Source organism: Pieris brassicae, chromosome Z (assembly GCF_905147105.1).
Source record: "Pieris brassicae chromosome Z, ilPieBrab1.1, whole genome shotgun sequence".
In the NCBI taxonomy this organism is placed as follows: Eukaryota; Metazoa; Arthropoda; class Insecta; order Lepidoptera; family Pieridae; genus Pieris; species Pieris brassicae.
In genome coordinates this window covers 9,872,128-9,899,727 of record NC_059680.1, presented here as the reverse complement: position 1 = coordinate 9,899,727, position 27,600 = coordinate 9,872,128, and the positions used below count along the sequence as shown (strand labels likewise).

General features: G+C 32.0%; 1 protein-coding gene across 3 annotated transcripts in view; it reads right to left on the bottom strand.

The window, feature by feature from the left end:
- Window positions 1–27,182, bottom strand: part of LOC123718406 — a 58,875-nt gene extending 31,693 nt beyond the window's left edge. For 2 of the 3 annotated variants that reach the window (XM_045674838.1, XM_045674840.1), the window contains exons 1-14: window positions 27,044–27,182; window positions 26,758–26,857; window positions 26,220–26,358; window positions 25,166–25,385; window positions 24,756–24,930; window positions 24,370–24,578; window positions 22,898–23,111; window positions 21,371–21,468; window positions 20,321–20,477; window positions 19,438–19,622; window positions 18,372–18,627; window positions 18,080–18,291; window positions 17,551–17,734; window positions 7,146–7,315 (exon numbers count right to left, since the gene is read on the bottom strand). In XM_045674838.1, the coding sequence (XP_045530794.1) occupies window positions 7,146–7,315; window positions 17,551–17,734; window positions 18,080–18,291; window positions 18,372–18,627; window positions 19,438–19,622; window positions 20,321–20,477; window positions 21,371–21,468; window positions 22,898–23,111; window positions 24,370–24,578; window positions 24,756–24,930; window positions 25,166–25,385; window positions 26,220–26,358; window positions 26,758–26,830 (2,292 nt within the window). In that variant the 5' untranslated portion in view covers window positions 26,831–26,857; window positions 27,044–27,182. Of the gene's footprint in view, window positions 1–7,145; window positions 7,316–17,550; window positions 17,735–18,079; window positions 18,292–18,371; window positions 18,628–19,437; window positions 19,623–20,320; window positions 20,478–21,370; window positions 21,469–22,897; window positions 23,112–24,369; window positions 24,579–24,755; window positions 24,931–25,165; window positions 25,386–26,219; window positions 26,359–26,757; window positions 26,858–27,043 lie in introns of those variants that run through there. The other variant, XM_045674839.1, reaches the window with a different exon arrangement.
- Between the last annotated feature and the right edge of the window lie 418 nt (window positions 27,183–27,600).

Sequence of the window (27,600 nt, the reverse complement as noted above, 5' to 3'; positions counted from 1 at the left end):
GACCTGTAAGGACCTTCATTTGATCGGTCCAGCGAGTAAGGGATCGGGGTCTCGTGCCCTGCACCCTGCCAGTCACGATAAAAATTTCTCAATTTTCTGGAAAAACGCGCAGTGGTGTTCCATGTCCAAAAAATATCAGCATCCGTAACAAAGAGTCGATTTTTTTCCGTCTTAGTACGGTCACGGTTGTTTCCAGAGTATTTATGTCGCTCCTTTCAGATAGTGATATTGTACAGAATTCAGCAACATAAAGGAAAATCAGTCTCAACCAATATCATCTTTGTTTTTAAGTAAACGTTCCCGGTCTTCTGCTCTTCTTAGGTTTCCATTTACACTTCCTCCTTGACTGCTTATCAGGGAACCGAGGTATATAAACTCGCCTACTATTTCTAGATCTTTCACTTACCAGTGCGTTTGAATCTGTCGATAATCATTGCTTTTGTTTTGAATTTGTTTACGAGTAGTCCAAACTCAATTTGATTCTCAACTTCACATTCATTTTTGAAATATTCATTTTCCTGATAATAAATCCACATTATTATTCGGGTTCATAATCGAGCAATATCGATACTTAGTTAAATGTCTTATACGGAATTTGTACACATAAATCAACATTGTATTAGAAATAATGATTGAATTGAAAAAAAAAATATTTGAAATTTGTAAACACGCAAAGTTGTTTATTTTGTTTTAACTGTCACTTACAAGAGATAAAAATTCATTAAAATTGTTATCTCATTATTCTATCATTAGGTAATTTAATATAGCACTGTGTACGTCTAAACAATATATCTCAATATATATAAAACTTTGATACATTAATCAAACTTTGTGCAGATAATATAAAATCTTTGATTTTCTTTCGTATTAATTTTCTACTTGTACGAAGTCCTTAGTAACTTTTTTGTTATATAGACTAAGTTCGAGTAGGGTTAAGTTTATATGCAGCAGTATATTCCGTATGTCAAAAACATTGGATATGATATACCTTCAGCGTAGGTAACATTTTATTCCGCATTCAAAATTCAAGGTCTTAACCATAAGTGACCTCAATAAAATGGTATAGATTACAAATTGAAGTGAAATTATATGGTGTACAATTGTGCAATAAGAGAACCGGGCAAGGCATACTAAAAATGCAATGCTTTTCGCATTTGTCACAGGCGGACGGCTCGAATTACAAGAGGCCATTTGAGTCGTGAACGCCGAAGGACTGTACTAGGGCTGACTCATTAAACCATACAGTTTCACTAGATTTCAGCGCATTTGTTTTATAAATTTAACGTTAATGAAACTGTCCAGTGTTTCAGTGTGTCTAATTACTTTTTGGTTGACAAGTGAACTTTATTTTAAACGTGTGTCTCGGCACGTAATGCAAAGTGCATTGTATTAAGAATAACCCTAAAACGCGTGTTTCCATGATTCGCAAATTAAACACAATACTCGGTGTTAATTAATGTTAAATATCTTTAAGTAAAGAAAGCAGCTAAAAAACTACATCCACGGAGGCAATGTGCAATAAAGATATTCTTGGAAAAAATATTTTATTAAAAATTTTATAAATTTGCGAATAAGAGCGTAATTTATTTTGCTAACATAACAGAAAGGTATTTTTACACGATTGCATTTTTCATATAAATATTAATATTGCATAAATATAATATTAAGTGTATTACGTTACAGGTAACAAGAAACCTATCAAATATCATAGACAATTAGAATTTTTTAGTTTAGCATTAAGCACTTTCGCGTTATATGTGTACAACAAATGTTTGTTCAAATCAAAAACGAAAAATTAATTACTTGAGATAACGTTTTCATGACCCTACATATTTCTCAATAAAATGTTCCGTACTTTTTATTTCTCCGACTTTTAAAGTATGGCCTGCACCAAATTTATTGATAATCCATCAAATCGACACTTTGGTAAAACAAAGAATTCTTTCAACCCACTTTAGCGACTACGATTTACTTTTTGTTTTCATATCCAGTCTCATTAACACTTGGTAACTTTCAGTGTTCGTACTATTAAGCGCTTGAAGTGCTAACACACATGTAGTTTATGTGACAAAGTCTCACACAAAGTCATAACAAAACTTCCTAAACGCATATACATGCCGATACAAATATAATAAATATTAAAAGAGCCTTGCAATTGTATCGAAGTTTTATATAAAAGCTTTGATATCCTCTTAATATCAGTTCACTTTCGCACAATTATACTTCGATAGTTCATCTATATGGGATGCTAACAGGCGTGTAAACTTCGCTGCAACTCGATTGCAGCACCCTTATGAATACAGATAATTATCGTTATGCTTCCAAGTCTGATGTTTGATAAATTGATGATTTTTAGCATGTGCGCATTTATTAGTTGCTCGTGTGGAGTAGGAAAAACATGAGGAAACCGGCATGAGTTAGACCCAAAAATCGACGGCCCGTCGGGTACTGAGATCGTCACCTCTTAAGAAAAATAAATAATCACGAAACATATAGGAATCTAATATGACGTTATAGTTATACTGTTTTGATTATATTAAATATCATTACCAAATTGTATAGGAATAAACTTTAAAATTTATATAATTCGTTTGATACTTAATAAAGAAACATATTTGTTAATACGATCCGAAGAATAAAATATTACAAACGTTCAACTATCAAATCATGTATAGTTACGATTTACAATTTCAAGTTTCATCTTTTGTATTCTGTCATTCCCGTTTTTACCTTCGGTACAAATGTGTAGACAAAAGTTTAGGCTTATTTCATCATAATTTTTTATCACATGTGATTTGTTATTGACTCTATCTAGTTAGTTATAATCTGAACTTATGTCATGGTCGCTTGATAATATACTCATATTATTTTTACGACTAATTTTTTACCAGTAATTTATATCTGACTCAACTCCAACGCTTGCTCGCTTCAACTTAGACACAGTTTTGTACTCTGACAATTACCGCATATACCAAGAGAACATTGCATAAAGCGATACATGTTTTATAATTCCTATTTTAAAGAAACTAAAAACAATGAATACAGTATATTTATGACGATACAAACAAAAATTTAAATTTACATTCATTATTATTTGTGTTGTAAAATTTGGTAAATTTTCAAACTGAATGGAATTCGGTTTGGTAAGTAACTACTTATCTTGTATGAGCAATAATCCAATATCCCACTGTATTTAATCATATTTGGACAATGGAATTGTAATTAAATTATCAAATAATTAAGACAATTCATGTAAATAATTTAAATGTCATTTAGTCATTTTTATGTTTCTGATTCAGAAATTGCTTAGCGGGAGAAAAAGGTAAATATTAAAACAATTAAGGAATTTATTACCGTTCCGAAAAATCTCAGTGTCAATTCTAATCAGCTTAATACAGGTGAAGATGGCTTTTTTCCGATGAGATTACATTAAAGCGCTTATATTTTTTTTAGAAAAAATAATTTTAAAACATTACTCATTTAGTATAATACTAGGAACACGGAAGCCAACCTCGATCGAGCCGTGAGACTTGATTTTATAATATTTCAGGATTTTTCGAACTTAAAATCTTTAAACAATAATGTGTAACTTTAATAATTAACAATACACAACATTTCTTAACAAAGTCTTATTTACACTTTAAGAAGTAATAAGACTTTGTTAAGAAATGTTGTGTATTGTTAATTATTTAAGTTACACATTATTGTTACATACAGGAGTCATAGTTCGCTCTATGATGCCACTTTTAGTACCGTATAATGTTTATATTAATTAAGCTTATTATAAATGAAACATACAAATGTATGCCCAATTGAATGTTTAGTAAACAAAAATGCGATAGTAGCAAAATACAAAATCAAATCATATTACGAAGAATGTAGCAAACAAATAGTTTTTCATTAATAACTATTTCTGGCTAAAACTTTGTATGGCTTTTATAATTATATTTAATATTTAACAAACATATTATTGTGTTTTTGCATTCATTTGTTTTAATACATTAATTAAAAAACACGATAAACAAGTTTCGACGATATTTTGCAAGAAAAGTCAAACAAACAAGGTCGGTGATGTAACTATCAGTGACGAAGAGGAGATAACAAGAGTTCATATTGATAACTTCATAATAAGAAAACGTCACATATTATTATTACAAATCCAATGCTATTCGGAAAGTCACTGGTGATAAACAATTCATTTTATACGCACTTGTATCTATGGTAAAGTACATATACGACGTCGAAAATTCCTTACCTGTAATTGTCAATGAGGTTTGTGAACCCTCTACACCCAGCGATTAGCTAAAAACGCGTAATCGACGCATCTCTGCGCTGAGGGATTGAGTTCTCCTATGAACTGTTGTAGAAAATACTTGGCTGGCGTCAACTTTTAGTTGAACTAGCTTATTTATAAGAAAGTAATAACTTCTACTTAAGAAGACAAGGAATTGTATCAGTATTTGTTATGATTTGTTGGCATGACTAGTCTCAAATACAATCACATATTTCAGTTTAGTCAATGCCAGTTTTTGTTGGTGCAAAACGTGCGTTTCTAACAAATTTCATTTGGTGTTTAAAGTCGCATCGTTAGATATAGATAGTTATAGAAATTGTAACAAACATTGAATTAGGACTGTTAAAATAAATAAAAACTGAGCCGAACTCAGCTTTCACCTATTGGTTGACATACCATCAAATTTAAATACAATATGTATTCGTGGTGACGGGTATATCAACAAAATTATTCTATTTCATAGAATTCTTTTTAACATACTCAACTTTATAAATGTGTATGAAAATAATCTAAATAACTTTGTATTGTGTTAATCTGATTTATAAAAACGGTACTAAGGGGTAAATTTGTACACTTGTACATTTTGTAACATGGCCATTGTTGTTTGAAACTGTGATACGATGTCAAATAACACCTTTAATTCATACAAATTGAACTCGTCTAGAACATCGTTAATTTAAATTGTTTTCTCAAATGTTGGAGTTTTAACTGCGAACTTAATCCCCTTGACCCCATGTATACGAAATTGAAATATTTTTTCGTTGAGTAATTCCTCTTAAAAATTTTTTATTCTTATAAGCAATTAGTGATTGAAGTTATAAGTGGGATTTTATTCAGTTAGTTGACGCAGTAACTTCAATTTATAGATGTGAAATATTTGTACGGACAAGAATTGATGAATTGATGAACTTGGAGGCGACATAATTGTGAACTAATCCCAAAATTCAATAACATACAGCACTATAGCTTCCATACGGTTACGCGAGTTTTATACCTTTTTACGAAACATAGGCTTGAATAATAAACTGTTTTTTATAGTCAATATTTATATACAAATATATTTGTATATAAATCAATTATCATTTATGCTATCGAAATATGTCTCTTCCATGCTTGCCTGGAATGACTTTTCTTGACTATCAAATCTCAAGGTTTGATAGTCTAAAAAGCATTGGGGCTTACGGTTGAGTGAAGAAAAATACAATAGATCGAGATAGATAAATAAATATCAATAGATGGAGATATTAAATGACAGGTATTCCTATCCTCACCAATTCCTCTTCCACCTACACGTCGGTAACACCTGTGATATCTGCAACAGCAGTGAGTCAAGCAGATGGGAGATACGTCAAGCAGACGGGGGCCTGGGCAGACGAAATAAATAAGCCCAGATATCAAGCACTGGCAGCAGGATGTATCGAGCACAAAAAATGGTGCTGAAGACGGATACTAAGGATTCCCTTCATCAATGAGTCCATGGTAAGACGACAAAAAAAATATTTCGACATTTTGTTACCAACGCATCCTGAGTTTTTTGGACACTTAACAGGCCATCCAGGAAGTCTAGTAAAATGTGACCGGTACCAGACCTCAAGGTCGATCCCCTACCCGCTGGATTGATCAAGTATAGACCCTTACGGGTCTTAACATCGCCCAGGCACAGAGGCTTCATTCCGTTAATTCCGTCGATACGGTAAACTGTCCCCTTTTTAAAAAAGGTATTTAAATATAGGTTTCGAAACGACAAGATATATTCACAATGTAGAGTAATGTCATAAATAACAAAGGATTGACAGACTTTATTGGTTGACAAATATTTGTGCGTGCGTTCATAAATTAATTTTGTAATAACTGAGGAAAATATATCAAGCCACTTAAACATTCAGTTAATCCTTAACACGACATTCATTGTCTGTTAGGCGGTACGAAGTTCGCTCGGTCAATTTAAAATTTCCACAAATATTTAAAAAAATCCTTTAGACTTTAGAAACAAAATTGTCCGTCGACAACGGTAAATGTAACATGAAGTAAATATCACTCGATTGTTAATAGTTCCATTGAAATATGTACAAAAGCACTAAGGTGTCTTATCGCAGAGTTCTGAAACATGCCTGTTACCGTCGGCTTACAGATACTTAGAATTCAATAAAAATGTTTTTCGGTAGTCATGTGTAACATAAAATATTACATAGGTATTAAAAATGTCTATAAAAGTTATATCTAAAAAGGGAATAATAACTATTATTGTTAATTAGAATAATTATAATTACAGTCGCTTATTTATTGGAGATTAATGGATATATTTAGCTTCAGCCTCTTTTAAAAGTTTATACGGTATGCTACATACGGAACGGTAAGCTTTTACTCTGAAGGCGAACATTATCGTTCATAAAAATGGAATGCACCGTATCCACGACATGAGAAAGTACATGCAAGAAATTAGAATCCGTCGTTTAGATTGGCCATCTCGAAGTCCTGACCTCAATTGAGTATGTCTATCCTAGACATGCTCATTGTAAAGGGAGTTGAGAGCAACCTGCTCCTCAAAACAACACGGAGCCAAAAAGTGTCATTGCAGAAGAGTGGGAGACTTTAATTAACTAAAATAAGCTTCTTGTCTTTATTACCAATCACTTGTTTGCCGGTATATAAGTTAGTTTTAAAGAGAATTCATTTACACTAGTATAGACAGAAATCGACTTTAGAACGTTTATTAAATAATATTTTCGTCGCAATTTTTTTGCAAGTAAAATGAGTATGAGTCTTTATTTGACGGGTAAAAATAATCGCCCAAACTAATTATAGTACGAAAATAATAATACTATATATTAAGAGATGGAAATATACTTACTCTATGACTGACATGTGGGTGTGTATATAGTTGCATTCTGCGTGCCTCGGCGGCGTAGGAGCTGGCTGAAATATCGTTCATCATAGCTTCGGAAGCAACGTGAAAGCCCGCGGCCGTCAGCGCACATACGTCGGCGTATTGAATGCGCGCGCCATCTGTTCCTTGGCTCACTGAAAACAGAACATTTTTTAGCACATTTAATGAGTTTTAATTGAGTGAAATATACAGTGATCATTCAGAATTATTCAAAGAGACATAATGGACACTGAAAGAAATTGTACGATAAAACAATTTCTCTCACATAGTATTGTCTTTGGTTAACATAGCTTTTACACATTGTAAGAAAACATTTTTTTAACCGGATTAAAGCCGGATTAAATTTGTATTATTATAAACTTATAATTATTCACATAATTTTAAATTTAAATTTTTCCGACATTTCGCGTGCTTTACAGCGTGCGTGGTTACGGTGACTGAAGACAAAAGGTGTTGAATGTCAAAAGTATCACAGCTGTAGAGAAAGTTGTGTTATCTGTATTTATTTCCCCGGAGTTGGTATCGATAATACAAATAGCTTTAATCCGGTAAAAAAATTGTTTTCTTTCCCTCACATAATAGTTATATAATCGATGATATCATATAATGTGATTGGGACTGTTGATTTGTTCTTAAACAATAGTTAATGTTGAAAATTTGGGTATTAATTATACAAGGTTTCCGGTTAATTACAGAGCAAAATACGTAATATGTATATCAACATACGTTCATAATCCCGTTCGCCTAATAACGTACACAAAGCATATTTTAATTACACAATAATTATTTCAAATAGCAATGGAAGTCCAAAACAATTGATACTTTGAAAATTAGTCAATCATCATTATTGGAATGTCAGGAATAAGCAGGATTATTTACCCAGGGTAGTTTTTGATTGATATGTCGTAGCCGTTTCGTGGAATATATCATTTTATGAAATCGTTGACCGTGTCGTATCATTTCATGATATACCATCGTGTGGCCACTTTATTATGAGGCCAATTTATGTCATACGTGTGAGGTTATTGAAGTGTTTGTAACCAAACTCCTAAACGGATGACCGATTTGTGTGGTATTTTTTATATAGTGGATAGATAGTAAACTATTTTAATAGCCCCTAAGTAAGGGCCAGCTCAAATTTCTTTGCCAATGTTTTTATGATTCTTCTTCGACAGTTTGGCAATTTGTATGACAACGTGTACGGGATGACCTGACTTTTAAAATACAATTGTACTTATAAATAATGTTTATGTAGCATGTTTAGAGAACTAAAACAAATACATAAGTTTTAAAACGACCTTTAAAATATTTGTTGTTAATAAAAAACATTCTCGACCCAAACTTTTTTAAATAAATTTTATTTAATATTTCAAAATAATGGCCTTATAAGAAAGGCCAAAATACACCTAGCATTTAAATATGTGCAATATTAATGTTAAATATTATATGATAAGTAAGACAGAATTAAAAAGAAAGAAGGTATAGTTAATTAAAAGTAATTAATCTTACTTTATGTGGCTAAAAATAATTCGTTGAAAATTCTAGGAAGAGTACTAAAGTGTCCTTTATCATTCTTCTCCAAGGCCTTTGCAGGCCTTAAAATAAAATTATACTTAAAATACTAAACACGAAAAAATATCGTAACTCTGGATACGAACGAAACTATTAGGTCATGGTCTAATAGCTACCTAGCTGATGTGCAAAATATCTATATGATTTATGTGGCAGACTTTTTTAAAAGCGATAATAATACCATAATAATATTGAGGACTACTTCTGTAAAAATGTAAAAAAACTGGTATTGTGATTTGCTCCTGTCTGCCTTAAGGCTGATGTTTAGAAACCTTATAGAGATATGAAAAAATCATCTAGGACTCTGATTTTTCTAGTTATGAATTTAAATTTTTTAAAGAGTTAGAGACCTTCAGGCAAACGACCGCAGAAAAATAGGATTCCATACCATCTTAGCGCTGCGTTTTCTAAGAGCGTTTCAAAAGTGTCGATAAAAAAAAGTGTGCTATATCATTTGCTCTTTTGTTTATATTGCTTGCTCTTCTTTGACTGTTGTTTATATTGCTTATTAAAAAACACTACTACCATATATAACCACTGATACTCAGAATGCAGACAATTTCAATTTTTTCTTGATTTTTTTTAAGATCGTATTTTTTTTTACTTACTTTCCAATCGAGAATATGAATTTCATATTATGTTCGCATGTCAATAAAAATTAAAAAAAAAACAAAAAAAACACGTAGTCATACAACGAATAATCGCATTAATTAGCCATAATATCGGATTTTCCTTATATTTCAGGGGGTTCCAATAAATGGAATGTACCCAATTACGAGATTTAGTAGAGCTATTTATATTATTACATCTACCTCCTGTGATAAAGCAGATGTCTACCTTATAGATTTTCTTTGTCATCGAATGGCATTGACCATTAACTCCAGAGGCAAATGATTTAGTATCGATTTTTTTTACAAATGTTAAACTTAAAAACCGACCCGAACTATAATTCTTTACAATAAGAAGTTCGAGCAAATCATATACTTAAATACTCGCCAGCTATATGGGAATTTCTGACTACCGTTTTTAAAAGTCAGCCAGTCTTTGCGCTTAATGTCTTTCTTAAATCTAAGCCTAAGTAATTATATTATTTACTGATTGTTCTTTAGGTAAGTAAGGAAGGAAATTGTAACTGTATTGTAAGAGGTCTAGACCCCTTCTACATTTACCAACAAGACCGCTACGTACGCTTAGGTCACATTAATAAACACCTTGAGTTGACTGGCAAATTAAGCCGTAGACTTTATGCATCCGCCCTAACTTACTTTTATTTATACACGTATCATTTAATAATCATCTACTGTCAAACGCCAAGAGCGTATTTGATTTAAAATAACAAAAACATTCCAAACAAATAATTGCAGATTAATATTAAACATTATTGAATGTGTTTCGGATTTACATTCGGTACCCATAACATTACTGCGAACATCGTAACAGTGACCTACATTTACTATGTTTTAAGGTAACAGATCCGAGTCTGTCAAGCTGCATAAGAGCTTGTGGATAACCATGTTTTACAGCGTGACTATAGCCAATTGAATTTCTATACAAATAGTGACGTGACACGTGTGAAAGATTTTCACTCGAATACAATTTAGATCGAAATATGAATCTTGTAATCAAAGGTGTTTGTTTCTGCAGTTAGAACCATCACGTTTAACCATTATTAGAAAACAGGTATACAACGTCAATACGAAACAATCAAAATAAATGTATGTATTGTATTTTTATGAACTATGCTTGTTAAGAGTTTTACTTATAAAAAAATATTGGAACTCTTATTAGTTTAGTCTTGATATATCAATAGTTTTCGTTTGTTTTAGCGTTAACCTAGTGCCTAAGAGTCGGACCTCAACTACAATGTTGCTGTCTCTGGCCTAATAGGCATCTTTCGATTGACATTAACTTGACAATCCCTTGTGTGTCGAAGAAAACTATAATATGAAAACCGAGGTTTTGTCTCCATTTACTAATCTACGCATGCTCAATAAGTAATAAAAATTAAACTAAATATTCTCTCTCTAGAAACGCAGCGTGGGCATATTTGGAACTAAATGGAAGCACGTACATGTATCGAACTAATATATATACAAATGTATGGCGTAAGGTGGGTGTCTGAGCACGAACTAAGACTCCCGTAAGTTTTCTAATACACTTTCGACGTACGGGCGCCAAATCACGTTTCCGAATCTTACTCTTAGACTCGAAGTTTCACGGTTCTTCGGCATATTGCATTGATTAGATTGCATTAGATCTCTAGTTCATGTAGTTTTCAATTAAGGTCGAGACGTGACGCGTGCATCATGCGCTTAATAAGGTAACTTGTAACTTGAGCCGAAATTGACTAAAGTCCAATATGACATATATATAGTAAATTCTTCATACAAATATTTATTTATTTATTTAGCCTGTGCGATGTGACAGTCATAGACCTTCTCACAATAGCGTCCAGAACCGTCCAAGTACTCTGAAACTCCCTATAGCGATAGTGATTGCGATCTCGACTTCAATGTTGAGTTTTACAGCTTTTTGTACTACAAATCCGTCCTACGGATACTGAGAATAATTGGATTTGCATATAAAAAGGAACGGAAAAAACTAAGAAAAAATATCTAGTCTCCAATTAATTAACGAGCGTGATTGAGTAGTTACAAGTTAGCAATATAAATTATTGTTTGTAAATAAAAGGTTTGGTATATGTAAAATATAGTTTTTATTCAAACTGAAAGAGTCACAGGATAAGCCTACTTTAATTAAATCCTGAACTCTTTTTTACAAATTATAATATATTTATGAAATTAATCAAGGTGAAAAATGTAAGATATTGTATGTTTGTACTTTAAATAAAAGCGTGTTAGCTTTTAAATTTTTCGGGCAAATTTTCGGGCAAAGCAATAAGTAACAGAACACCAGAATAAAAGATACAGATGATAGACTGAAGAGACTAACTTTTTCAAAATCATACAGTCATATTGAACCTGAAAAACTACCAACGCAAGTTAATCGCCGACAGTTATTAAAAATTCCAATTCACGTTTGCTATGTTTGCAATTCCGGCAGTCAAAACTTCAAGGCATGCACATTTTTAAACTCATTGTTTATCATAGGCTTTTAATTGTTGTTTATATTATTAGAAGAAATTATTTCTGGTATATTGCACAAGAATTTGTATAATTTTACAATTACAATTACGCATCAGCCTACTTTAGATATATAAATCTACTAAATAAAAGTTTTATTTTTAGTTTTGTATTGGGTATTTTTCCTTTTAGAGCCTTTATATTTATAACGTTGCATTATTATAGTAATAACTAAATAACATTCGCTATAATCATATTAAGAGTTTACTTACGTATATTGTTTTGATTAAAATATTTTAGAAATTGATTAATATTGTTAAAAATAATTTCTAAATCTTGGAATAATATTAAAAAATCTTACCCAGTTTGAAAAATTACTTATCAACTGTGCCGAAATCCGTATTCACTACGAAAATGTAGAAATTACAGTTTTAAATTACACTATCAAGTCTAAATAAGTCACAAAACACAATAATAGCACAAATAAGTCCAAATAATCTCCTAATTAATAAGTTTTCACATGAGCGCGGCAAAACTTTATGCTTCAGCTATAGGGCGGGCGGACGTGTGGATGCCTCGAGTTCCAACCGAGTAAAGCGTTAGTTCGTTCGACACAACGACTGAAGCGCAGCGCAGTCAAATCACACTAAAGTTACCAATGCTCGTGTAGGCGAAAGCTGCGTTTAGAAAAACTTTATACGACTATTACAAAATTAAAAGTTAAACTTTATAAACTCTTGGTAATTAATAATCAGGGTTATTAACTCGGTTTTTGTGTTTCAAGTAGTTTCTAATCTTAGTAATTTGTCGTCGAGTGGGGAAGGCCGAGGCGTTATTGGTCGAGCTGGGCCGCGTGAGGCCAATCGCGACGAAAGGAGGAGTCGACTCGGAATAACCACGAAATTTGGTGAAAAGGCACCTCCTGCAAGCAGCCTATAGAGTTACCTACTTTGATGAAGTTCTTTAAGAAACGTTGACTGTATGTAGGTCAGATAAACGGTAAACTGTTATTTCAATCAGTTGTATAAGTCACCTTTAATACGTTACATCTAAAGGTCAATTTGCTTGACCTGATTTCGCCAATCCAACTTGGGCTAAGACAAAGACACCAACTTTATTACCAAGCCGTTTGTGGCCTTGGATTGTATATATTTGATATGTATTTAATACATACGTAGTATGTATATTATTCTAACCCTATTCGACAGCTTGTATCACTAATTTATTATTCACTTCTTAGCTTTTTGTGCCTTCTAAGAATTGTTTTGCTTTGCAACAATTCAATCGAAATTTTCGGAAAACTCGACTGACTTAAGCAGGAACTTAAAATAAGGTCTTACGTTACAATACTAGGTCTGTATATCGCTGTCGCAATCCCTTCTCACGCTGGTCCCTACTGTAAGAGGTGTTTAGCGCATCATCGATGAATTGCAAGTGTAGTGAAATAGCTGGACTAAACTAAATCTAAACAATGCTTAGTTTAATAACATAAAATATGTGTATTATGAAATTTAAGATACAGGTATTACTTATTCACACAATAGCACTCAGAGTCTTAATTGATGTTCTCAAAGCAGTCATCAGAAAAGTAAATCTAGACCATTGGTCTTAAACAATTTTGATTGACGAGACAAACCCATTTTATAACCTCCATAGTAAAAACACAATGTGATTGATCAGATTTTACCTAACCTATATTAAGATAAGCTTCACAATCATTCAGTACTAGAAGCATTTTCTTTTCATTTCTACGCAACCACTTATTTCATGCAAGACAAAAACAAAACGTCTTCGATAAATGGCGCCAAAACACCGCGCCTGCGCAAATGCGGGCAGATTATTTTGAATGAAACATGACAAAGACTGCGCGCTTTTTACAAACAAATTGTTTATGAACGCAACTTCTTGGACTTACCAATACCAAAGCTGTGTGTGTCATAATAAAAATTAAAGAGAATCTAAAACTTCTTAATTTTGATTTTATAAAGCTTGTTAGTATGAATTCATCGTTGCAGGGCGATGTTTTTTTATATTAATGATACAATACATATTTATAATTAACTCCGCGCCTATTCTAGTACATAAAAAGTTGTGAATTATCTAAAAAGGTATTCATAATAAAAAAAAACACAATATATCTCAATCTTTATAATTTTTTCACATGTTAAAATTTATCATCTTAAACAACAAACAATACCCCACTTATAAAAATAATATATTTATATATAGATATATATATATATATCATATTTCTATTAAGTACTGCAAGAACACATAAAAAATAATGCCAAATCCCTTCTAAGCCGTAAATAACGTTACTGAGAAAACGGGGATAACTTGGCTCTATGACCTATTACTAATATCACCCTGGTATACAAAAATCTGGCAGCAATTAGAAATGCTTGTTAGGAGAGTATAATAACATAACTATTGAAACTATCGATGTCAATTGTCAGATTTTGCGCCGTCAATTGTCATATATTTAAATAAACAAAGCCGATCATTCGAAATGTTCGAACTTCGAACATTTGTAATCCTTTTATTAATCTGGTAACGAGACCTTTAAGGCAAGTCTTATTTTCGGTCACTAATTCACATGTTGAACATTTGTATTATTCACATGCACAGATAAAAATGTCCTTGTTATGGTAGTAAAATAGGGAAAATTTTCCACCACGTGGCCAGTATCATTTTGTAAGAAAAAGTGGCATCTGCCAAATGTTAAAAAAATTCAAGCATCTGGCCACTTGATTTAAAAACAGAAAACATTTGTTTTTAGTGTTTCAGAGATAAAATATTAATTGGACCGCGCCACCAAAATATCGAAAATCGTGAAATGGCGAAAATAGGAACTAGAGTTGACAGTCTTCGACCACTGAATGACCATAATCTTTGCAAAAAGGTTTTAAATAAAGTGTAAAATAATTTATTATTTACATTTTGGCATATACGAGAATGTAAGTAAGCTCATTAAATACCGTCTACAGTATTGTTGTAACAAAAGTAAAAGATATTCAAGAATTTCTAAATATTTTTTTCATAATTACTTGGTAAATTTCCAAATTTTTGTAAACTTATTAAACACAACTAAGACGCCATCCGCAATAAATTTGGTTCAATATAAATTTTGGAGTTTACATAATATCAGGGTCGTCGTCCAATATATTCACTGCATCATTCATATGCCCATAGTGAATCACAGACGAATAACCTGAAAAAACCGCTAAGAATCAAACAATATCTACACTATCAATTTACAAAATTTTACATAAAATCACAACCAATTTACCTTAAAATCTAAAACATTTCACCAATTAATCCAAACCCAGCAAAAAAAATATACTCCTCCACTCACATTTAAATTAAATCAAATATAAAGCTTAAGACAGATAATACCGTAATATATATCAAAACGGCCAAACCGTTATCCAGAAGTGTGACGTCTAAAAATTATTCATATATTTTAGTTTGTTTGAACAACGGAACGTTATTACTGACCCAATATTGACATCAACATACACGACCACTATTAGGAAAATTTTAATTACTTCGAATCCCGAGAACTGTAATAGCGTCTTTGTTACGTTTCACTAAAGTGTATTTTACAATGCACCAAATTCGTCTCAGTCCTTAACGATTATGGTAACAAAACTTTCTTCACCCTTTGTTTTGTATTTTAGAATCATTTTAATTAAGCTATATTACCTAAATGGGTTTAATATTAACACTAAAGACTCCACCTATAGACTCAGGTTAACGTCCTAACAATTTTTTGACTAAATATTGCGGGGACAATATGATAAAAAATATTGAAAAATCTCTAACTCGAACAAAGAAATATTCCTTCAGCTTACTAACATTTTATTACCCATGCAAAATAAATAAGTATCTATACAAAAGCATTTTCCATACTTTTGATCACTACAAGAATAAGATTAGAAAATCTTATAACTCTGATTTCACTCGCAGTGTTTTTAAAATTCTACTATCTTAAATTGTTTTTTTCTGTTTTTACGTCAACTATTGATTGCACATGCTAGAGTAGCTCGTAATCATGTATTCACCATGTCAAAATCCATCACCTATATATACATAGACATACATAATATAACCTACCCCTCTTAGCCATAATACCTCTTATCAATTCAGAAAAGCATTATAAATATAAGCCGACCGTGAATACTGTATGTATTAACATTAAATAAGCGAACAATTAACAAACATATCACAAATTATGTACATATACTATATAAGCATAGACTAACCCTTACTAATAAAATCTTAACTAGTTTTACTTTCTGGTTTAAACGATATGAATATCTTTATGTAAACAATGTTAGTAAAATTGAATTGTTTAGTACTCTTTCGTCCCTTACAGTCGCTATGATAAGAGATAAATGAGTATTTTAAAATGGTCCAAGGAGACTGATAAATAGTTAGGGTTAGTCTCTTAATAACAATAAGTTAAATTATCGTGAACTTGATTATAGATAAATCAAATACTTTCGAACGCACATCTACGTGCGAGCATATTTATATTTTTTTTTAGTACAATGTTTTATTATTTTTCAAACATTTTTTTTTTGTCAGTTAGGTATATAAATGTAAGCAGTAGTTAACTAGGAATTTACCGCACCGCGCTGTATTAAAAAAAATTCTACGGCAATCAAACTATTTAACCTATTTCCAACAGGTTACAAAATACTAACAAGGGTTGATTAGATTTTTTAAGGCGGGGTCTCGACCTCGAGTGGCCCGGAATCGCAGGCTTTGAATGACCTCTGTGTGTCGGATTTAAGCCCGGGTCCCTTGGGTAGAATGCCTGGCGAAACCCGAGGGCCCAGTGTGAAGGGCTGAGGTGTTTTTAGTGGGTCGGGTCTCGATACCCCTCTGAATAGCAGAGGGATTTGAGTGTAGCCCCAGCCCCACAGTCACCGCGTCAAGCTCGATATCCTTGGCGCGGGCCTGCGCAAACGCATTTTCACCTCATACAAAAAAAAAAGTTTTTTTAAGGCACGGCGTTTCTGTTATTGGAAGTTCTTAGATTATATGTTTTGAGATAGATTATAAACTCCAACCCAAAATAACTTTATTCATTTAAAAAAACATACACTTATGAACGTCACAAAAGAAGTTAAAACAAGTCTAACTTTACATTTAGTACCAGTTCGCTGTCAAGGGTGTACAGTGACATATAACATAGAATAGTTTTTAGTCATATTTCGACATTTGCCTGCTTCGTTATGCCAAATTTGTATTCAGCCCTGTTGATCAGACAGTGAGCAATTACTGTTGAAGTATTAAGGGCAATATCGGTAAGAATAGTAGAAAAACTATAATGTGTTAGTTGAATTGCATTGTACCCTTGGTTTAGTACTAAAGCGTGACATTTGACTGTTTGACTGACTGTACTGTTGAAAAATCGTGTTTTTTTCCGCGAAAGCTTTCGATTTTTCGTTCGCTTTGGCCACATTTTCTACCATTTTATTATTTTTATACTATTTTTATTCATACGTAAGATTGTAATTACATAAATCTCACTTATATGTATATTCAAAATTTGAATTTGATTAGGAATCTATATTTAAGTTCACGTTAATTTGCATATAACGTATAATCTATAATTCTATATCAACATATATTTATAATAAACGTCGAATATAAATGCTTTTTACAAAGCATTCTTCTAAATTACGCTTCAGGCGTTTCTTTACCTTGATCAAGATGCGGTTTATCTTTAAGTAAGTACTGGGCTATGACGTGAAGAACACCGATGTTAACCGCCCCAAATCCGAACCAGCGGAATGTGTTCCAACCCTTATACGTTTGGTACAAGTAACCCCCCATCAAACTCCCAAGTGACGTACCAACACCTCCAAATATGGCTCCGACTAAGCCCTGAAATTAAACAAAAAATTGTGCCTCTTTAAAATTTTTACGCGACAACACATTTATGGTAATCAATATCAGTCCAATATCGCAAGAAATTATAAAGTCTATAGGTCTAAAATAACTCCGTGTGTAACCCTGGCAACACACTCCCAGAGGGCTCACCGAGCCAGCACTTATGGAATTGGTATCATTTTTGGTCACTTTGGTTTGGAAAATGGTCACGTGACAAATCGTGAGCCAATTCATTCCCGTACAAATTCGTTTAGCGCTAATAATGGGTTTTAAATAAATGTCTCTAGCCCTGACTCTATTAACCTATTGACAGTATTTATAAATGGCATAATTACTTACTTGGACGGTATTTTCGGTTCCCGGTGGTGATACAAGACTGGCGTACGACGTCATCGTAGGATAGAACATTCCGAAGGTGACACCTTGGAATAATTCTATTGGCAACACCCACCAAGCGTTGGTGAGGAACGAGTACAGTACGAAACGCACGCCAAAAGCAATGAGTACAATACTCATCACGTTCACGTGGCCAATTTTCTTTATAATATAACCTGAAAATAGACAAATTAGCACCAGAATTTAAAAAAGTGTGGGTACAGTATTTTCTCTTCAACCGTCTCCAAATAATTACCAGATAGAAACATGAAGGGTATCTCGCCGCCAAATGTCTGTATGGCACTAACAAGCCCCTGTAATGTCTTCACATAATCCGCCCCGTCACAGGTCAATGTGGCCACATCCTCAATATGCCAGAACAAAAATTGCCAGAGCAAGCCCGTACATAACCCGACACATATTGTCCATAAAATGAAGACACAGTTGTGAGCAGATTTGAATAAAGTTCCAACATCGGATAATATGTTTAAAGATAATGCCAAAGATTCTACCTAAAACAATTGTTATAAAGATTGTAGTTAAACCATGTTATAACTAAATTCAAACGCGAAATTACTCGATTTACTTTGGTTCACTGTACGTCTAATGTCCCAAATAATTGGCTATTTGAAAAATAAAGTGCTATAGTAATCAGCATAAATGCTTTAAAAATTGTAAAGAGAACTTTCAAATGATCATTAATCTATACAAAATTATTATAAAAACTGAGTTTTATACGTTCACGTGACACAAAATGGCCGCCGCTATGTCAAATCGAACATGACAGTAAATTATATGACATGTCTAATTCCAATACTGTCTTGGAGTTTAATATCGTCAGACTATTTTTGATCGAAAATTTATGTGTATTTATTTAGTAACAAAAATACACTTATTACTATGACGGTACCAAGGAACTGGTGCGACGCATAATTAGACGCCTAGAGGAAGAATTTTGGGGATACTTAACAGAATTTAAATAACAATTTGTATAGGCTTAGTAAGTAATCCGAAATGGTTTTTGAAATCTTTTCCAACAGCCTATTATTTACTGAGTTATTTAAAAATTTATATGTAAAAAACTTGACTTGTATTTGCGTTATACATTGTACATACGACGCCATCTTGCGAATGGTTTTCGCGGGTTTTTAAAATCATAAATATTAAATGCCTATAAAAATCGGCAATAACAGAATTCATAATAACAATATGTATATGTTGTATAGTCACTAATAAATACCCTCCCAAATAATTAATATTCATCAAGGTCTTGTCAAGGTCGTAACACATTACAATTTAATTAAATAAATAGGACCGCTTACCTTCATAAAACTCGTTACTAAAACATCACCGCACATAAATACGAACATTAGAACAAAGGCTACAGTGTAGTCTTTGTATGCGCCAGCGCTGAATAAATCTATGAGACTCCCACTTATAAGCGACAATAGTCCGAAACCAACGGATCCCCATAACCGTTGCTTTCCATACGAACTTTTTTTACTACCTAAAATTATATTTAAATTGGATTATGAATAAGTTAGTAATTTAGTAGTATTTTTTTAGTCCACCATATGTTAAGTGATACCGCCGTCCATGGACACTCTCAATGCCAGAGGGCGCGCGACTGCGTTGCCGGCCTTTTAAGAATGGGGAAGAGCGTGCCCATTCTTAAAAGGCCGGCTTCTTGAAGGACCCTTCGAATCGAATTGGTTCGGATCTTCATATTAATATTATATTTATAACATATAAGGTCAGTTAGGTACGTAGGAGTCGTTATTATCGCGAACTTTTCTTTCACTGAAAATACGTCACTCAATCTGATCTCTGAATTTCTCGAAATATTAATAATAATTATGCAGTGCTACAATCCCAAATTGGGTCTTGGCCAGAAATTTCAGCCTTTTCCCTGATCTTCATTTCATAGACAAGTAGATGATCAGCCTTCAGACACATGTCATCATTTTTGGGTTTGAGTCATGGCGGATTCCTCAAAATGTCCCTTACGAATTTTAGATGGACATGCGTGTCCTGCTTGTCACTTGTCATATTGTCCTGCTTGTCACACTTACGTCAAATCGAAAAATCAAGACACAAGACTACATGTCTGTGAAGAGATTTAAGAAATGAGGCTATCTTAAAAAATCTCAGAGATGTAGGGTTGCACATAATTATTATTAACATATTTATATAATACATACTTACCAAGTAGATTGAAGCATATAGCATCAGCAAATGCAACAACTACTCCACCCGCAATCCAGTTCAAAATCATGAAAACAAAAAACAACCAAAACTGTTTCGTATACTGATAGGTATCTTCGCTTGTACTATCTTTTGCCGATTGGAGAAGCTCGTTAACCTATTAATTTAATTGAACATAACTTTAGTATTGCTTAACTTAACCAATTACCTTAAAGTTATTTTATTTATTGATTAACAGTTCGTAGCACATAATATTAAAAGTGAACATAATTAAATTAAATGGAGGGCAACTGGAGGCCTTATCGCTTTCGAGCGATCTCTTCCTGGCAACCACAGTGAGAAGAGAAAAAAATGTATTAAATTAGATAAGGTAGGTAGAAGTGCAAAAATACATATTACACATAGTTGTTGAGACAAAACTAAACAGGAACAAAAAAAATAAACAAACTTAAACTAAAAAAAGGATACATGAAAAGTAAAAAGTGTACATGAATCACGATAATTTAAGTGTGTGTGTGTCCATGTCTCTCACCTTTGAGCGATACACCCCATTTACACCCATGAAATTTAAAAAAAGTTAATCACACTATACAGTTCTTTAAAAAAGTTAAAAAATATTTTTAAAGAAAGATTAGAAGATTTATTTTTTCATGAATCCTGATAAAATATATTATGTTCAAAACCATATAGCCGCACTTAATTGACTTTATTAATGCATGTTAATGTATCAGTTCAACAATAAACCAATTAACCATAGAAAACTTTTAACTATAATTGTTTACAATTTGTATGTTTCTATAACACATAGCAAACGGGCAGGAGGTTCAACCTGATGTTCAATGATACAGCCTTAAGTCGATATTATTCCCATTCATTTAATAAATTAAATTTTTCTCCATGAAGGCATCGTATATCAACTACAAAAATACTTTTTATTGTAATAATCTTTATCACTATGTCCTAATGCGTATTTTACAATGTACTACGTATGTTGCATAAAAATACATACTTCCTATATACTATAAAAATACTACTCAAGTGATAAAATACCTGCGCATGATCACAATCAATCTCACACAGCGGATGGAACAAATTCATCTCCATTTCATATTGTGCCTTGGATATGCAATTCGGATAGTGCACTGTTCCTGTAAGACATACATTATTATTAATGCCTCACCACACGGGAAATAAAAAATTCTGCGTCTGATTAAACGTTCACTTGTCTTTCCAAGTGGTAAATCTACCGGCCTAAGGGTTGAGACTTAGCGATAACTCTTGTAAAACGTTTTGACATATAGGAGCCACAATTCTTGCAAAGAATCTTACCCTAAGTAGCGGTTTGCTCACGATGGAACGTTCGAGAGGTTTTAGGTTGAGATTTCTTACACTGTTCTATTAATCGAAAATATTGTTTAAAAGGAAATATTGTTTGGAAACGGAAATTAACTGTGTTTTTGAACAAATATAACATGCAAATTCCAAACATGTAAAGCAGTTTCTATGTTAATGCAAATATTTTTTTTATAGAAGTATAACTAACGCAGTCTAACACGCCCTCAATGTCGACCAACCACTAGTCAATAATATTTTTTTTAATATTACACAAGTAACGAATAAACTGCGCTGTGGGTTTCAAGCGTTAATGTCTAACATAGCAGAAGCAATGCACACTTTACATGACAATAGGCTCACCATACTGAAGTTATCCCAAATTTATTTAAACCACAGTCTGTTTTCGGACTCAACTCAACTTTTTGCTGGCAACAAAAAATAATTATTCTGAATGAACTTTTTTTTTAAATTAAAATATCGCATTACTATTATAACACATCTTAAATACAAAAAAAAACCGCTCATTGTGAATCTAAACCAGTCTCGAAACAACTGAAATTCAAAAATTTACAAAATTGGTCCAGCCGTTTTACATAATTACTCAAATACAAACGCAATACTATATAAAGATTACAGAATTTTTTCATAGAAAACACCAATACTTATTAAATTGTTTAAATTCATAGTTATGTTATCATTTAACTTAATCTATGCATAACTGAACCTCATAGATGGCGCTGTAAAATAATTCACACCACAGAGTCATACATAAATTATATAATCGTAATTAAGTAATTATAGAAATTAAATGATTACATATTTTAATAACCCATTTGTTAATTAATGATGCAAATAACTGAAACCTTTTTTCGTTTCTTTGGTCCGAGATTGAACCGATCGGATAAATAACTTTATTCGACTGCATAATAAACTTGTTTGAATATTTAATGATTAAAACTTACTAATAATTCTGACACTTCGAACCGCCTAACAGTTAATGAATATCGTGTTACCTGAAATTAACTTATGATTTTAACTAATACATTATTATGTTCTAGAAATGAATACAAAAAGAAAAAAAGCGTCTGAACGCAAGCAGAACTGTTTGATAACCAATGTATATATACCGTAAATACAACAAATATAAAATCATGAAAATCAGCCGTTCTCGACTTATAAGTGTTCATACAAACCAGTCTTTTATATATTAAGATGATTGTTAAATGAAATAAATAAACTTACCATCAGGCATTACAATATCCGTAAGTCTTACAAAGACACAGCTGTGTTCTGTGACAATTGACGACAAGCGAATGTTGCCAGTAAATGAGAGGGTTTTGGGCAAATGCTCACCCGCCGGTGTCTTTGGTTTACACACATCGGTGATGTCCGCTCCCCAGCCCAAACAAATCTCCATTAATTTCCACGGTGCTGAGGTATCAAGCTCACAATTAGCCTGAAATATATTAATATTAATTAGGGTTTCTAAGATTTTAAACGATACAACGTAGGAAAAACCACCCAATACTTAACTAAAAGGAGAAAATGTTGACTTAAATGTAATTAAAAATAGACGCAGGCATCCAATTTGTACCAACAAATTGGCAACAAGAAAAGGTATAAGTATAATGTTATACTTTTAATTTAATGTTTAAGATTTGGTAGCATTAAAGACAATCGTTGTAAAGTGAATAAAAACCATTATATGGGGTATAAGCAGTAACAACCATTTATAAAAATAATTAATTGCAATTGCGTGATGTACCCGATAATAAGTCGCGAAGCGCACAGCCGCCCTACTTGCAACTAGGGATGCTACTGTAACATTAAAACTCCATATTCTGAAACCATTTCTACTTCACACACCTGACACCTGGCTTTAAATTGTTTTTTACCGGGCCCTAACCGATCCTTAAATAAATCTCTCTGATGTAGAAAGGTCTCCTCTTTTGACTAATTTCTTGTTTGGGATACCCTCTTCTCACCTTCTGCCGATTCTTACTTAAGCGATATGAGTTTTTTAGGAATTCCAAGACAGATGGTTACAAGATAAAAATTATTACTGGTCAATACTTCAAATTAGTAATAATATGAAAAAAGGGTCTTCATTCAAGTAAAAGATACATTAGATTGTTGGGGAATTCCCTGAACATAATACTTGCCGGTATCGTAAAATAAATTTTCTGTAGGATCTTGGCCTACCAATCGTTTAATAGTAACAATGCTATATACAGAAACTCGTAGGAGTACCATTCAAATCGTACATCTGGCAGCCCTGCTTGCAAGTTATCAGCGCGCGCTCACACACAAGCACGAATTACACGAGACCAGTAGTAGTTGCGTACCCGTGTCGATAAAATTTAAATAAAATTAAATTTGTAATATATATACGATGGCTATTTATTTAAATAAATAAAATGTGACATTCATAAATAATATGTATATAATAATTACTTCAAAACAAGATTTATGTAATAGCATATTAATTCTTATATTATATAGTATTTGTTTGCTTAAATTTAAACTTTATATTCTGATTTTCATTAAAAAACAATGGTAGAAGATAGTTCATTAACGGGGAAGGCAACACCACGCTATTACAGCTAGATTCAGGGTCGCGTATGCCATGTTTGTTTGTTATTGGATTTGACATTCGTTAAGTCACTACCTACCCTTAGACATACTTAACCATAAATGTCAAAATCAATTCGTACCTGACATTTATCCAATTGACTTCCCAATACCATATTCCCGACATCTTTATTGCAAAAACGATAATTTAATGTGTCATTTAAACATGTCATATTCGCCTTATTTTCCCCAATTATATTTGACAGCTGCTTATTTACACAGTCAAGGGTACACGGTTCGTTGACATCGACGAATCCACCGCCAATGCGACAGCTCGGTTTAAAAGTGTACCCTGAAAAGAAAATGTTTTAATTGAAAACCATATTTATAAGTGAGGGTAAGTTTCAGAGCATGATTCTCTTATGTCAAAAATATATTGGACTCATCTCTGAATCTATCATCTGTAACAAAAATAACCTAATTTAAATATGTTATCAAAAGGAATATCTTCGTACAGATATTTTCTTACCTTCCAACGTCACATTGTCTGTTGAAATGTAAGCACACTTATCCTCGTTCACACTAATATTACTAATGAAAGATGTATAATTTATACTATTTGTATGACTGTAACAATATTTCGGTATATGCCAATGCTCACACACCGTTTGCCACATTTTTGGCGACGTCATATCACAGCTCATCTATAAAATGTAGAAAATAATTAAATTAAAATCTTTAACTCTATTGTTTTATAATGTAATAATAATGAGCTTTGTATAAGTTTAGTCTTTAAAAAACTAGCCTGATATTAAAAAAATGGAAATACTAGATAGATGTGTCAACATATTTTAAATATATAGTTTAAATTATTGTTTGAATCATTGTAGAGTTAGATATACTTGTTCCTACATAAACCTTTTATATTTTAATACATACCTTGCATTGTGTAGTAGAATTTTGACTACCCAATGACATGACCCTGCATTGGTCAATCTCTCCAGCATTTTTAAAACAACTTTTGAGTACTGTAGCACCATCGCCACAATCTAGCTCTACCGTAAGATTTAAACCAGTTTGAGGTATAAAATATATACTGGCGAAGCTTACAATTATTACTATTTGAAAGAATATGAATATGGATTTTTGTATTCTAAACCTGAAATGTTACAACTCATTTATAAAACACAAGGAAAATCTGATAGCTTATATAACAGTGCTGGTCTATCATGAATTACAAAACCTTCCTATAAGATTTTCAAGCTAATACAATATTTATTTCTCTGAGTGTTAATCCAGAACTACTGAGGTATATCAATAAATAAACCACTAATCTACAAAGGCAATTTGATCAAAAGTATGTATGCAGTTATATATTAAATGCATGGCCTTGTTGTATCAGTTATTTCATTTAACAATAAAAAGCATGAAGAACATAATATGATAATCAACAATACATGCCATCTGCTGCCATATCAAATTGTATGTATAATTTCTGTTACATTTTTTTAGTAACATGTACAAAACACTGTCACATACTACATAATATTAACATGCCATAATTTCCAATGTAAAAAATTCAATAATTTATTATTAAATCTTTTTATAAATACCTATTTCATTTATCAGTGTATCTTGTATGAAATTAATAATTAAGGTCAACCCTAATTATGTATTTGATGGGCGTTGTTATTGTAGTATTTTGATGTTTCAAAAGGATTGTATATATAGTATTTTCTACCACCATATTCAAATTTTAGTTTGTTATGGTACAAATACCAATTCTTAAAAATGTGAGCCTTCTGGCAATGTGAGTGTCTCAAGTGAGCCTCCTGCCCGTTTGCCTCCTATTACATAAAATAAATAAAAAGAAAACAAGTAATTACTTTGGTATCACTCCCAAAATAAATCTTTGTTACTCCACAATTGAATGCATTATAGCAATAATTGTAATGTTAAAATTTTATGTACCAAATAATCAGTGATAACATACCTATCTGCTAAGAAACCAAAAATTGGTGTTGCTAAAAGACTAAAAATTGGTAGTATTGTGTAGATTAGGCCAACAGTGGTCGATGAAAATCCCAATTGTCTTGCATATGTAGACAAATAGGGGATAAGTGGAGCAGTACCTAAAAATAAAGTTTTAGGAGTCTTATTTTGCTACAAAAAACATAACCTCATATCCACTGACCTATTTGATTATGATTTGATATGACAGAGATAACTGTTAATCATGATAAAATGTTGTGTAGAATGTACATTAAAAATAACTTTATAATTTTGGTCTAATAAAATTGTTAAGAAAAAAACTAAAATATCAAGAAAAGAATAGCAACTTTTCTATAATAACTACACACAAGAAATGATCCTTTCAATTGTAAAGTATAATTTTAAAATAAGTTCCCTAGAAGTAAGGGCAAGGTTACTTCTTAGGTTCTGCTGAGGTTTATAAATGATTAGTCAGTTTTTATAACTCTATAATATTGAAAACCGTAAAAAAAATTTTTACAAGTACTCTTTTTACTTACCAGCATTATAAAGTATAAAATGACCCTTGATTGGCAAAAGTTTCTTGTCTATTTTCATGTTTATTGGCAGCATGAGTCCAAATGATGCTAAACACTGACCCTGAAACAGAAGAAAAGATTAGAGGATTTAAAAAAAAGCTAAGTTTACAAAGACAACTTTGCTTTACTTGTTGAAGTTATTGAGTAAAAAATAGAACCTCCTTATAGACACAATGTAAGTTATAAAAAATGAAAAATAAATGGTATCATATTTCAATTTATTAAATAAATAAAAAGCAATAAGTACCGTATTAGCGGGGTTACGGATCAACTAAAATTACTTAAGAAATTGTTATTACACAAAGCTAGTTTATAGTTCAAGATTTAAAGTTCTTTATTATTTATTTAACATTGATAAACAATCATAGTACATAGTATTAGCCATGAGCCATTGGCGGACATTATGAATAAGAATTAGGTAAATTACGTTAATGTCAAAGACCTTGTATCAATATCTGACATTGACAATGATAATTAACCTCCTTAAGTTCAGGTAATATATTAGGTATTTTACTTGAAACTGGCATAAAGTTAAACTATTGCCATAACATTAATATATATGTTATGTATGCTAGATCAAGAACTAATATAGGCACCACACTAAAATAACAAAGAAAAGATATATTGTCCATCCAAATAAGTAAAAGATAATAAAACTATGTTGGCCGTGTTTTAATTTACGGGAGTTGGCAGTAGTGTGTTGTTTTAGGAGATCATCCTTTTTCATTCTCAAAATACATTATACTAAGTGGTCATTATTAATTTTAAATACAAGAATTAATTATTCCGGAAATCAAACATTTG